The following is a 14,067-nucleotide window of genomic DNA, read 5'->3' on the forward strand; positions in this document are numbered from 1 at the left end:
TTGGAGACAAGACAGTGAGGGACTGAGATATCCTGACCACAGCCATCTTGGAAGTGGACCATCTAGCGCGGTTAAACCTTTGGATAATGAGTGCTTCCTCCAGCTGCCTTCCTAGTGGCAATCTGATCAGAGGCCTTGAGCCAGACTACCTAGTTAAGCCACTCCTGAATTCTCAGCCACACAAACAGTGAGATAACAAATGTTTGTCAGGGCAACACAGTGGCACTGTAGTAATGCCAGTGGGCTCACACAGGAAGGTTTGCTTCCTGGGCTCACTTTACATATGCCAGGTACACACGTGCCCATACTCCAGGCTGCTGAGGCTGAGGGTGGACTATAGTATAAGAACTCCGCTGAAGGTCTTTGTCTCTGTCTCTTTCACATGAAGGAAATAAATGTTTTAAAATGCTTGTTCTTTCTTTCTTCTTTCTTTCTTTCTTTTTTTTTCTTTCTTCCTTATCTTTCTTTCGTTCTTTCTTTCTTTCTTTTTCTTTCTTTTTTCTTCTCTTTCTTTTACTTTCTTTCTTTTCTTTCTCTTCCCTTCTTTTTTTTTTTTTTTTTTTTTCTTCTTTTTTTTTTTTTTTTTTTTTATAGTTTGCAATTGGGAGCATGCACTTATGAGAGAGGTGGGAGGGGTGAGAAATCACCCTCCAGGAGGAATGGTCACTCTGCAATCCTTCCTTCTCTATTTTCCTCTTGGGATTTTGGGCATGCACACACATACACCTGGTGTAATACCATGCAGTCAGCCATGTGGGATCCAGCTGCCTTAACCTCCATACCACCTGCTGGCGCCAAACTAGTTTTTAAAAAATATTTTATTTAATTTTATTCATTATTATTGTTATTAAAATTTGATCAGAGAGAGAAAGAGAGAGAGGAAGTGAGAAAGCGAGCCTCCAGGTCTGGCTATGTGGGAGTCCAGTGCCTCAAGCACCATGCGGTTGGCCAGTCTCTGACAAACTACTTTTTATACTCTATGATTCGGGGGCTGAGACTTTGTAAACCTGCATTTCTGTGTGTGTGTGTGTGTGTGTGTGTGTGTGTGTGTGTGTGGTTCTGCCATTAAAGTACACTAGAGAGAGACTTTAAGGCTGGAAGAAGATAAGGGATGGCACCTCAGCTGCGTGTCCACTTCCTGTTCCTGCTAATGAAGGCCAAGGTATTAGGGTTTCCCAGAGAAACATAGCCATAAGCTATATAAAGGCACAAGGTATCCTAGAATCTGCTTATCAGGAGGGAAAAGGCAGCAGGTTAGGAAGATAAAGGGGGGTCGGCAGACACTATGACTTGTTTTTATATTTTCTTTATAAAATATCAACAAATAGTTTGTTAATTCCTGTCCCTAAAACCAACTGGGCAAAATCATTGAAAACAACCATTTCAGAACTCTGGAAAGTAATGAAAAATATACAACAAATTGAACAGTATTTTTTTTTTTTTAAATGAAATGACTGAAATTTAATAAGAAGAGCTGAATCTGTGTGATTTTAACTTGGGGCTGCTCCTATCCCACTCCCAGCTCCATTGAGTAGTAGCCATGAAGAATGTTATGCTTGGGAACCAGCAGTTAGCGTAATGGCTATGTCGCTGGACTCCCACGTAGTCGACTACGGTTCGCGTCCTGGACCTGGTGGCTGAAAACTCACACCGGGCGTGTGTGCGTGCATGCCCAAGATCCCGAGAGGAGAATGGAGGAGAAGGGATTGCGGTGTGACCATCCCCCCTGGGGGATGATTTCTCGCTTTCTGTCTCTCTGTCTCTCTCTGTCTGTCTGGCGAGCGCACGTGTCCTATAGCAGAAAAAAAACCTCTCCAAAAAAAAAAAAAAAAGAATGTTATGCTTGTGGCTCTGAAGGGGGCTAGGGGGCTGCTATGATTTAGAAGTCCACAGAAAAAGCTCAGGCTCCAGGTGACCTCAACAACAGAAATCAAGAGAGAGATCCAAGAGACATGTGAGTACCTCTGTGAATCCTCTCACCAGTAAAACAGTCCTAACTGATGAAAATGAAACAAGCAATGATTTAAGGTTGGAAATTATCCTAAGAGCTCACAACAAGTAAACATTTTACTTATTTATTTATTTTATAGAGATTTTTGCTATAGGGTGCATGAGCTTGCCAGAGAGACAGAAAGTGAGAAATCACCTCCCAGGGTGGATGGTTGCTCTGCTATCCCTTCTCTTCATTCTCCTTTTGGAATTTTGGGCACACATGCACATGCTCCTAGTGTGAATTTTGAGCTGCTGGGTTTGGGACTTGAACCATGGTCAGCCTCATGGGAGTCTTTAAGCAGTACCTTAATCAGTATGCCACCTGCTGGCCTCAATAAATAAACCTTTTTTTTTTTTTCAAAAAATCTTCTAAATTTTAGTATTAGTAACAACCTGTGGCAATTGAACCATAAGATACTTTCATTCTCTTCCCCCTACCCTCCCCTGCCACTGCTAGTGTGCCCAAAATTCTGAGAGGAGAATGGAGGAGAAAGGATTGTGCTATGGTCATAACCCTGAGAGGTGATTTCTTGCTTTCATTCTCTCTCTCTTTCTTTTTCTCTCTCTCTCTGGCAACTGCATGTGCCCTATAGCTACAAATGTATAGTCAAAGAACTAAAGGAAATCCTTCTTTTTATTTATTTTTTTTTTAGAGGTCTTTGCCATAGGGCTCGTGCACTCGCTGGAAAGACAGAGAGAGACAGAAAGTGAGAAATCACCCCCCAGGGGGGATGGCCATGCCACAATCCATTCTCCTCCATTCTCCTCTCAGGATCTTGGACACACACGCACACATGCCTGGTGTGAGTTTAAGCCACCGGGTCTGGGACTCGAACCTTGGTCAACTACATGGGAGTCCAGCAACGTACCCATTACGCTAACTGCTAGTTCCAAGGAAGCCCTTCTTAAAGAAGAAGAGAAAGAGATGGTGACCATATTTCATCAGAGAGTATCAATAAAAAGGTAGAAATTATAAAACAAAATAACACCCAAGTAACCAAATGGAAATTCAGGAGTTGAAATGTATGATAACTGAAATGAAAAGTTAACTGAAAATGCTCAACAGTAGATATGAACTGGCAGAAAAACAGAATCAGAACACTTGAAAATAAATTATTAGCAATTATGCAATTCAAAGGAAGTAGATAGATCTTTAGAGAACATTAAACACAACAACATATATGTAATAGAGACATTAGATAGAAGAAGAGGAGGAAGAAACAAATGAAAAAATAATGGCTTAAATTTTCTCAAATGAAGAGCATTTATGTATAACATTGATTTATATATATAAGATGCTTAATGAATTTTAACTACAATAGTGTGAGGAAACCCATACCTAGACAGATTATAGTGAAAAGGTTGAAAGCCAAATCCAAAGTGAAAATTTGGAAAGCAGCAAGAGAAAAAAATGACTTGTCATGTAGAAGATGACCACAATAAGATTAACAGCTGACTTTTCATCAGAAACAGTGGCAAAGGCAGTAAGATGGCATGCTCAAAATACTGAGAGGAAAAAAATAAACCTGTCCACAGAGTCTTTAGAAAAAAAAATTGCCAGAAGCCATGTGTGCTCACATCTGGTGAGAAACAGAGAGACAGAGAGGGAAAGGGAAAACCAGCCTCCATAGGGTATGATGGTCCTGCTACAATTCCTTCTTCCCCAGCATTTTGGAATTTGGAGCATGTGCACACATGTGTCTGGCATGTTTCTCAAATTGCCAGGTTCAGGAGTCAAGCTGCCTGGTTGGCTATGAGGGATCCAGCTCCCTTCACCACCAGAACACAGGCCAGCCTGTAACAAGTCTTTATTTAGCAAAACTATCTTTTTAAAGTGAAAGGAGAAAAGAGACATTCCCAGAAAAGCAAGAGTGAGATATTCCACTGCTAACAGATCTCCTTTTTTTTTTTTTAATGGCAATATTTTCTTTTCTTAACTTCCTTTTAAAATAAATTATACTTTTTTTTCATTTATTAAAACTCATCACAAAACTCTCTGAAGTAGTTAAATCTTTATTCTTCAGGAATTATTCACTCACAGAGCATAGCACCATTTCATATTTTAAATCCCAAGGCTCTTATGCATTCCTTGTGGGCCTCAATTAGATGTCCACAGTGCTCTTCTTTCTTGATTCTTGATGATGCATGTATCCCAGCCTTATTGGTCTCTGGGCAAGTGCAGCAGGGTTTCAGCAGCTTCTTTTGTGATTCAGACAGGGCAGAGTTTGCAGCCCCCAGACCAGGCATCTTTTGGGCTGAAAGCAGCAAGTGCAGATACTCTCAACCTTCCTAGCCCTTGCAGATGCTAAATTCTGCTAACATATCTTTCTAAGAAATAAGAAGGGAATCTTTTCAGAGTTTCTGAAAGCAAATAACCCCAGACAGTAATTTGAATACTCCCACAACATACACAGAGAAACTATAAAATATAATTACCATAAATAATGAGAATTGACTATACATGATAATTGCTAGAACAATCACTGATTAAAAAAATATTTTTAATGAAATGAAAAATTCATTAATGAATTCTTAATGAAAATATCATTACAAATAAGTGTTACACTAGAAAATATTTGTTTAAAGAAAAATGGATCAGTAAAAGAGGAACAGAAATACAAAGATATAAGGAGCATATTGAAAACAAAAAGCAAAACAATGGCCTCACTTATAACATTAAATATGAATGGATTAAAAACCCAGTCAAAAGGCAAAGATAGCTAAACAGCTTCATAAGATCCAACTATATGTTAGCTACAGGAGATGTATTTTATATTTAAGGATACAAACTGGAAGTAAAAGAATGGAAAAAGATGTATAAGTCAAACAGCAATAACATGAAAGTTAAAGTTGTTATACTAATAACAGACAAAGTAAACATTAAAATAAATCGTGTAACCAGAACTACAGAGAAACATTTTCTAATGATAACATAATTAATCTATCAGAGATATAGCAATTTAAAAAGGGCAAGCATTTAACAATAGAAATTCAACATATGAAACAAAAACTGACAGAATCGAAACATAGACAATTTAATAATTGTAATTTGAGATTTCAATATGCCACTTTCAACAATGATTAGAATTTAGGCAGAAGATCAATAAGGAAATATTAGCTTGTTGGAAAAGCCATGACACATCTTTGCTTAGAAAAATATGTCATGACTTTTCTGACAACCCAATAGATGACTCCAATATTATAAACCAACCAGATCTCACAGATATCTACAGAAAATTCCACCCAACAACAGCAGAAAATATAATCCTATCAAGTATCGGGATAGATCATATACTATGCCATAAAATGCATCTTAATATATATAAAAGAATTGTTGTGGGACCAGCAGATGTGTGATGGTTATGTCACTGGACTACCATGAAATCAACCACTGTTTGAGTCCCAGACCTGGCAGCTTAAACTCACACTGGGCATGTGTGTGTGTGCGCCCAAGATCCCAAGGGGAGAATAGAGGAGAAGGGATTGCAGCATGACCAGGGGTGATTTTTTTGTTCTTTGTCTGTCTCTCTCTGACTTTCTGGTGACCACACGTGCCCTATAGCAAAAAATCTCTCTTTCTTAAAAAAAAAAAAAAAGAGTTGTAATTATGCAAAGTATGCTCTCTGATTACATAGAATGAAATTAGATATTGGCAATGAAAGTAAATTTGGGAGGGACCAGCAGTTAGCGTAGTGGCTATATCGCTGGATTTGGATGTAGTCGACCATGGTTCGAGTCCTGGAACCCAGTGACTTAAACTCATGCCAGGCACATGTGCGTGCGTGCCCAAGACCTCGAGAGGAGAATGGAGGAGAAGGGATTGTGACGTGGCCATCCTCCCGGGGGGTTATTTCTCACTTTCTGTCTCTCTGTTTCTCTCTGTCTTTCTTGTGAGTGCACATGCCCTATAGCAAAAACCTCTCAAAAAAAAAAAAAAAAGTAAATTTGGAAAATTTACAAATGTATGGAAATTAAACAACATACTACTAAATAGCCAACATATCAAAGATGAAATCACAGAAAAATGTAAAAATATTTTTAGGTGAATGAAAATGAAGGCAGCATACCATTTACGGGATAAATTAGTGCTTAGAGGAAATTTTATAGCTGTATACACTCATCTTAAAAAAGAAGAAACATCTCAAATCAATAACCTAATGTTCTACCCAAAAACACTGGAAAAACAAGAGCAAATAAACTAAACCAAACAAAATAAATAAAATATGAAGATACAAGTAAAAATAAAAAACAATAGAAAAAAATCAATGTAACCAAAAGAGGGCTCTTTGAGAAGATCAACAACATGGACAAACCTTTAGATAGACTAACCTAAAAAAAAAAGATGGTTCAAATTACAAAAATCAGGAATTAAAAAATAAATTATTATCAACCTTACAGAAATAAAAAGATTCTAAGAGAATACTGTGAACAGTTATATGCCAACAAATTAGAAAATTTACATGAAGCTGACAAATTCCTAGAAAGACAAAAAACTGTTTCAAGGAGAAATAAAAATTTTGACTAGATCTCTAACAATCAAAGAGGTTCAATTAGTAATTTTAAAACTTTTTACAAAAACAAAACAAAACAAAACACAAAAACTAAAAAAACCCAGGCCCAGATAGCTTTACTGAATTCCACCAGTTAAAGGAGAATAACAATTCTTCAGAAATACTCTGAAAAATCAAAAGATCTTTTAGAGATCACTTCTCAACTCCTTCTATAAAGCCTGTATTATTTTGGTGCCAAAAGCAGACAAAAAAGGCACAAGAAAACTATGGAACAGTGTATCTTATGAATATAGACACAAATATCTCAATTAGACACTAGCAAACCAAATACATTAAGTTATAAAAATAATTATACAGCATGACCAAGTAGGATTTATTTCAGGAATGCAAAGTTGGTTTAAATGTAAAAATCAATACAATACTCCTTATTAATAGAATAAAAGGTAAAACCCACATGATTATGCCAATAAACACCAAAAAAAAAAAGCATTTGACAAAATTCAATACCCTTTCCATGGTAAAAACACCCAACATAATACTACCAGGAGAAAGTTTTCTCAATCTTATAAATGCCATCTACAAAAACCACAGAGCTAACATTATACTTAGTAGTGATAGACTGAAAGTTTTCCCCCATATCAGGAACAAGTTTTCCCCCACTTTGACCACTGGTGTCCAAAACTGTAGTCTTTATACTACTGAATTCCAAAATTACGAAAACTTACGAACCTGTACAGACAGCAAACGAAGCCAGACCTTTCAGAAGCAGGAAAGATGGGGAAAAGCCTAATTATTAATATAAAGAGGCTAAAGGTTAAGTTTTTCTGTACTTCTCTCTTTAAAAGGATGTAAGGAGACTGGGGATGGGCTTATATGGGAAGTCTATACTTTATGCTCGCTTTTCCTGTGACTCTGAAACTGAAACTATTCTAAAAATAAAGCCTATGACTCTCCAGCTACCAGAAAAAAAAAAAAAAAAAAAAAAAACCCTTGTCCCCCCCACCTCCAAAAAAAAAAAAAAAAAAACAAACCAGAAGTTAATTGTTAATGTTCTATCCTAGAACAAATGTTTCCTTCCCTCTCACTGCCCTAGACTGGATACTCATGCTTATGAGGTTAGGGCAATCTCTCACGAGCATGTTGACAACATTTTCACAAACCCTGAGAACTTTCCCTCAGTGTACTTGAGGGGAATTTCTCAAAGTTCTCTGTGAAGGAACTCCAAAGGCAGAGAAGGGACCTCCAGGGCCTAATGGCATATCTAAAATAGGCCCTGCTAAGGGTTTAAATTCCTTGGCAGTCTTTCATTTTAAAAATGCATGCAAATGTTGCATTTCTTCCCATAGTATGATAAAATTTAGACTAATAAAATGGTTTAAAGTTATTTACTACTTATATAGTTTTAATTCCCCCCCCAATTAAGTAAAATAAAGCTATTAGAAATAAGTTGTTTAGTAGTAGCCTTCTCCTGACTCTAAATGTTGCCTCATAATTACCACTAGAAAAATTAATTGTTTTAATAATTTGAGAAGCACAAGCCTAGGCTATATTGCTTCAACAAAAGCAGCTCTCTTTTATTCCATTTATTTCCTCTTATATTAACATCGTACAACCACACTTTGAACCCACTGTGCTTATTCCAATGACCTGCAGATCCATGTGATTCAGGGCCTTGCACTCTAGCTTCAGCTTGTTTGTTTACACTGTGGCCTCCAGCCAGTTTTGTGGCCCCTGTCTGTGTTGTAGGCTCTATCCTATGACACAGGATTGATAATATCTGTCTGGGTTAGCTTGACAACTATTAGAAAAACAACATGAGTTAATGACGTATCTTAGGAATACAGAGCCTTTGTATCTCTACTATGCTAAGATCTGTGTGAGTATAGTAATTATTACGATGTTCCAACTGCACAGTTATCATCAAGGGTTTATACAGCCAAGTGATTTCACTAAGTTCTACATTGGAGAGAAGGTTTCCAAAATTTAGTTTAAGAATTCTGTTGTTTGTAGTTAAGGTTAATTTGTTACCAAATTAAAATGGACTTTTATAACCATGAAATGTTCTATGTAAGCCTCGTGGAAACGAAAAAGGAAAAAAAAAAAAAGAAAGAAAACCCATAGTAGATATATAGACGATAAAAGAAAGCATACTAGTACAATAAATAAATAAATAGTAAAAATGAAAATCACCAAATCATAAGGGGAGACAGCAAGAAAGAACTGAACAAAATAACTACAAAGTAGTTATAAAACAATGAACAAAGTGACAGTAATAAGTTTTTACCTATCAATAGTTACTTTAAATGGGAAAGGATTAAATTCTCTAATCAAGAGACATAGAATGACTAACTAAAAACAAGATTCAACTCTATGTTGCCTATAAGAGACTGATGTCAGCATTCCACTTTCACTATTGGGTAAGTAATCTAGACAAAAAATTAATGAGGAGACATCAGACTTGAACAACACTTCGGACCAGCTGGGCCTAACAGACATACAAAACATCCCATCCCACAGCAGTAGACTCCATGTTCTTTTTTATGTACATACAGAACACTGTCCAGGACAGACTGTATGTTAGGCCCTAAAACAAATATTAACACATTCCAAGTATCAATAGATTAAAATCATATCAAGCACTTTCTCTGACCACAATAAAAGGGAAACTAAAAAATTCACAGATAGCTTTCTGCGTCTGCTGCTGCCATGGTACCCATGAAAAAGCTTGTGGTGAAGGGGGACAGAAAAAAAAAGAAGCAGGTTCTGAAGTTTACCCTTGACTGCACCCACCCTGTAGAAAATGGAATCACGGATCCTGCCAATTTTGAGCAGTTTCTCCAAGACAGAATCAAGGTGAATGGAGAAGGGACCAGCAGATGGTGTGATGGCCACATTGTTGGACTCCCATGTAGTCGACCGCAGTTCAATTCCCAGACCCGGTGGCTTAAACTCACGCCGGGTGCATGTGCGTGCCTAAGATCCCAAGAGGAGAATGGAAGAGAAGGGATTGTGATGTGGCCATCCCCCCTGGGGGTGTTTTCTCACTTTCTGTCTCTCTGTCTTTCTGGTGAGAGCACACACCCTATAACAAAACCTCTCAAAAACAACAACAAAACAAAACAAAGCGAATGGACATGCTGGGAATCTTGGTGAAGGGGTTGTAACCATTTAAAGGAGCAAGAGCAAGATTACTGTAGCTTCTGAGGTGCCCTTTCCCAAAAGGTATTTAAAATATCTCACCAAAAAATATTTGAAGAACAATAATCTACATGATTGGTTGCTCGTAGTTGGTAACAGCAAAGAGAGTTACAGATTACGTTACTTCCAGATTAACCAGGATGAGGGCATGGTGGCGCCCGCCCTATGGCAGATTAACCAGGATGAAGATGAGGAGGAAAATGAGGATTAAAACTAATTTATCTGGAATATTTTGTATTAGGTCTTGAATAAAACTTGGGAACTGGGGCCAGCAAGTGGCACGGTGATTAAGGGTGTTGGACTCACATATGGCTGGTTCTAGTCCTGGAACTGGCGGCTTACTTTCTCACTTTCCCTCTCTCTCTCTTGCCCCTTGCTCTGTCCCTCACTGGTCAAACTAAAAATAAATAAATAAAGTTAAATGAAATAATTCTTTAAAAAAAAAACTTGGGAAATAAAAGAAAAAAAATTCACAGATATGTGAAAATCAAACAACACAATTTGAACAATCACTGGGTCAAAAGAAAGATAAAAAGAGAAATGAAAAATACCTTATGACAAATGAAAATGGAAACACTATATACCAACATTTATGGAATACAGCCAAAGCAGTCCTAAGAGAGAAGTTTAACTACAACAGGGAAAAAGAAAGAGAGGGGAACAAAGAGAGAGAGAGAGAGAGAGGGAGAGAGAGAGAGAGAGAGAAACTGCCCTGCTGTTGAGTGTGGTCATGCTGCAGTCCCTTCTCCTCCATTTCTCTATTCTGTCAGGATTTGGGGCATGTAGGCACATGTGCCCAGCATGTTTTTCAAGTCACTAGAACTGGGACTCAAATCATGGTAATCTATGTGGGATCTTACTCCCTTAACCACTAGGCTACCATGCTGGCCCTCCAAATTCTTTTCATAAAGCCAGCATTACAATACCAAAGCTAGAAAAGGTCACTAGAAGAAAAGAAAATTATAGGCCAATATCCCTGATGAGAATAGATGACAAAAATCATCAACAAAATACTAGCAAACTGAGTTCAAGAGCATATAAAAAGCATCATTCACCATAATTAAATGGAATTTTTCCCTGGTATTCAGGGATGGTTCAACATACAGAAATCTATACATGTCATATACCACATTAACAGAATGAAGGACAATAAAACATCTCAATAGATGCAGAAAAAGCATTTGGCAAAATTTAACATCATTTCATTGTAAAAATTTGCAACAACTTGGGTCCAGGAGGAATATATTTTAGCACAATAAAAGACATACATGGCAAGCTAATATACTCCACAGTGAACAATTAAAAGCTTTCCCTCTAAGATCAGAAAGAGAAGAATCATACTTACTCTTGCTACTGCATTCAGAATAGTACTGGACGTTCTAGCCCGAGTAATCAGGCTAGAAAAAGAAACTAAAAACATCCAAGTCAAAAAGGAAGTAAAATTATCTCTGCCAACCAGTGACGTAATATGTAGAAAACTTTACTGTAGCACAATGCAGTGTGAAGGAACATGCCCTGTAAGGGGTGAGGAAAAATGGGCAGAAATAACATCTTTTTATTTTCAATATTTTACTTTAGAAATTATTCACTGGGCGCCGGCAGGTGGCATGGTGATTAAGGGCATTCAGACTGCGGTTTGAGTCCTGGACCTGGCAGTTTGCTTTCTCACTTTCCCTGTCTCTCTCTCTCTCTCTCACTCAGTCCCTCTCTGGTCAAATTAAAATAAATAAAATAAGTAAAGTTCAATAAGATAATTCTTAAAAAAAGAGAGAAATGATTCACTGAATCTCTGTGCCTGTCTCTAATGTGGCATGATCACAGTCTTGATACTCATGCAGCTATACAGACATGTGCCTGGAGGGACTGGCATCAACAAATGTTTTTTTTTGTGTGTGTGTGCATGTATGTGTGTCTATGTATGTACATATATTTATTGTATTTCATATATATTTAGTGTAAGTTCATATTTATTTATATAATAGCACATATAAAAATATATGAAATACATATTTATTTATAAAAATAAATATATATGAATATACACTAAATATATATGAAATGCAATAAATATTTGTATATATGTGTGTGTATATATGTGTGTGTATACATACGTGTGTTTATATATTTATTGTATTTTATATATCTACGCACACAAACACACATACATAGATATGAAACACATCATGTATATAGTCACTTGTTGCCTAATAACGTTTTGGTCGATAATAGACTCCATACGCACAGTGGTGGCAATAGGCTGTACATATAGTTTAGGTATGTAGCAGGCTATACCACCTAGAGTTGTGTAAGCCTACCGTATGATGCTTGTATGATAAAAGCTCCTAATGATGCATTTCACAGAACATATCCATGACTGTATACATATTTATATCCACACTCTATCTTCTAAATACACCTGTATATAGAGAGATAGACATCTCTATAGCCTTATGCAGGGCAGTGCATTTTGAGCAAGGTCCATGTGATGTGGTGGTGGAAAGTCACCTTGCAGAAAGCTGCACTGCCACCACTTGCTGCCCTTAGTGTCTTGATACCTATTCCACATACTTTGCTCTTCTGTCTTATCTCTTTCTTCATTAGGCATGTGGGACTCTCCTGAAGTTGTACCACTTATAGCCTGAGATTTAATTTAAACCGTTGTGGTTGGAGTGCTTGATGTGTGTAGTGGTTTAGAGCCAGAGGAAAGAGTTGATGAGGAAGGCACTCCAAATATTGAGAAGAAACAGCCAAGTCAATTCTCAGTTTTTTAGGAATCATGGGCTAGGGTTTGTGTTTTCCTTCTTTCCAGTTTTTCAGGTATGTTACTTGCTATCGTCACATGAGCAAGGGAACTGACTCTGTATATAAACTTGTGTAGCCTCAACTGAAGATGACCCTGTGCTGCAATAAAATGTCCGTTCTCAAAAACAAATTTCTCTACAACTCCCTCTTGCTTCCTTTCTTCTGGCTCTTTGGGAGCAGATGGACCATCCAAAGGGAGGTCTATGAGTCTAGCTGGCATGCTGTGGCCACAAATAGCATTTCAGCCTTTGATCAATAAAGCTTAGAGGGAAACTCCAACCCTGAAATAAATGCGGAAATCACTTTAGCCAAGGAGACTCTCTGGACAACTGTAATTCCTAAGAAAAAGTACAAAAACATGATGGAGAAGATGTGCATTCCCAGGTGTGGTATACCTTTCAACTTTTACTGGCCGCTTTAATGCCAGTAGTGGGAAGGAGAATTACAGACCAGCTGGTGATTTTCAACTGGCATATTGTCCCTTTAGGGGATAGTAAAATAATTTTAATGGGACATGAAAATAGTTTTTTTTTTTTTTAAAGGTTTTTGCTATAGAGTGCATGTGTTCTCCAGAAAGATAGAGAAATAGAAAGTGAGAAATCACTCCCTGGGAGGGATGGCCACGCCATAATCCCTTCTCCATTTTCCTTTCAGGATCTTGAGCATGCACACATGCGTGCCCGGCGTGAGTTTAAGCCACCAGGTCTGGGGCTCAAACTGTGGTCACCTACATGGGAGTCCAGTGACATAACAATTATACCATCTGCTGGTCCCCATGAAAATAATTTTAAAATGGAATGTAATAAAAATAGAATAACAAGAATTAAAAAAAAACAGTGCATTGTGTATAGTAGAGATAAATTTTTTTTATGAAAATCTGGTGTGTGTGTGTCTTGGTGTGTATGTGTATGTGTCTTGAACTGGGATTTGATATCATTACTGTTAAATATTTTCTTTCTTTCCTTCTTCTATTAGCAAGAGAGATAGAGAGCAAGTGAGGGAGAGAGAGAAATGCACCCCTAATGGGGTATTCACCTTGTGACTCATCCCCAGCTTCAGTCTCAGATCATGGGTATGCATTTACCTAGCACATTCAGGGATATCTCTGGACACAAACCCAGAATTTTTCCAGGTGGGTCAGTCTTGCGGAGCATTGGGCCACCACTGCATCATAATATGGCCCCCTAATATTTCTTTACTGTGGGTCTCAGTCAAAAATTTTGAGAAACATTGCTACAACTTTACTCTTTGCCTCATACTTCTGAGATTCTGAGTTTAAAAAAAACTAAAACTTTGGATGTTCAACACTGAGCTTTCCTAAAGACTGTAACCCCTGCTCTTTGGGGCACTGTCTATGAGTTACTTTGGCATGACAAGATAGAGACCTGATGGAAACAAGCTGCCTAAAAATATTGAGAATAAAAGACCTCGTATTGCAAAAGCAATTCTGTGCAAGAAGAATGGAGTAGGAGGCATATCACTCCCTGATCCCAAGATATACTATAAAGCTGTGATAATCAAAACAGCATGGTATTGGCACAAAAACAGACATGTGGACCAATGG

General features: G+C 37.6%; 1 protein-coding gene and 1 pseudogene across 5 annotated transcripts in view; both read right to left on the reverse strand.

The window, feature by feature from the left end:
• LOC102503220 (NXPE family member 4) overlaps positions 1-11,136 on the reverse strand; it is a 40,634-nt gene extending 29,498 nt beyond the window's left edge. For 3 of the 5 annotated variants that reach the window (XM_027767011.1, XM_027767010.1, XM_006165199.3), the window contains exon 1: positions 11,047-11,136. In XM_027767011.1, coding sequence (XP_027622812.1) covers positions 11,047-11,121 — 75 coding nt within the window. In that variant the 5' untranslated portion in view covers positions 11,122-11,136. Of the gene's footprint in view, positions 1-7,232; positions 7,360-11,046 lie in introns of those variants that run through there. The other 2 variants (XM_006165198.3, XM_006165203.3) reach the window with 2 other exon arrangements.
• On the reverse strand, positions 3,989-11,090 carry LOC102501944 (cytochrome c oxidase copper chaperone pseudogene; annotated as a pseudogene).
• Positions 11,137-14,067: the final 2,931 nt, after the last annotated feature.

This window comes from Tupaia chinensis, unplaced genomic scaffold (genome assembly GCF_000334495.1).
Source record: "Tupaia chinensis unplaced genomic scaffold, TupChi_1.0 Scaffold143824_1, whole genome shotgun sequence".
NCBI lineage: Eukaryota > Metazoa > Chordata > Mammalia > Scandentia > Tupaiidae > Tupaia > Tupaia belangeri.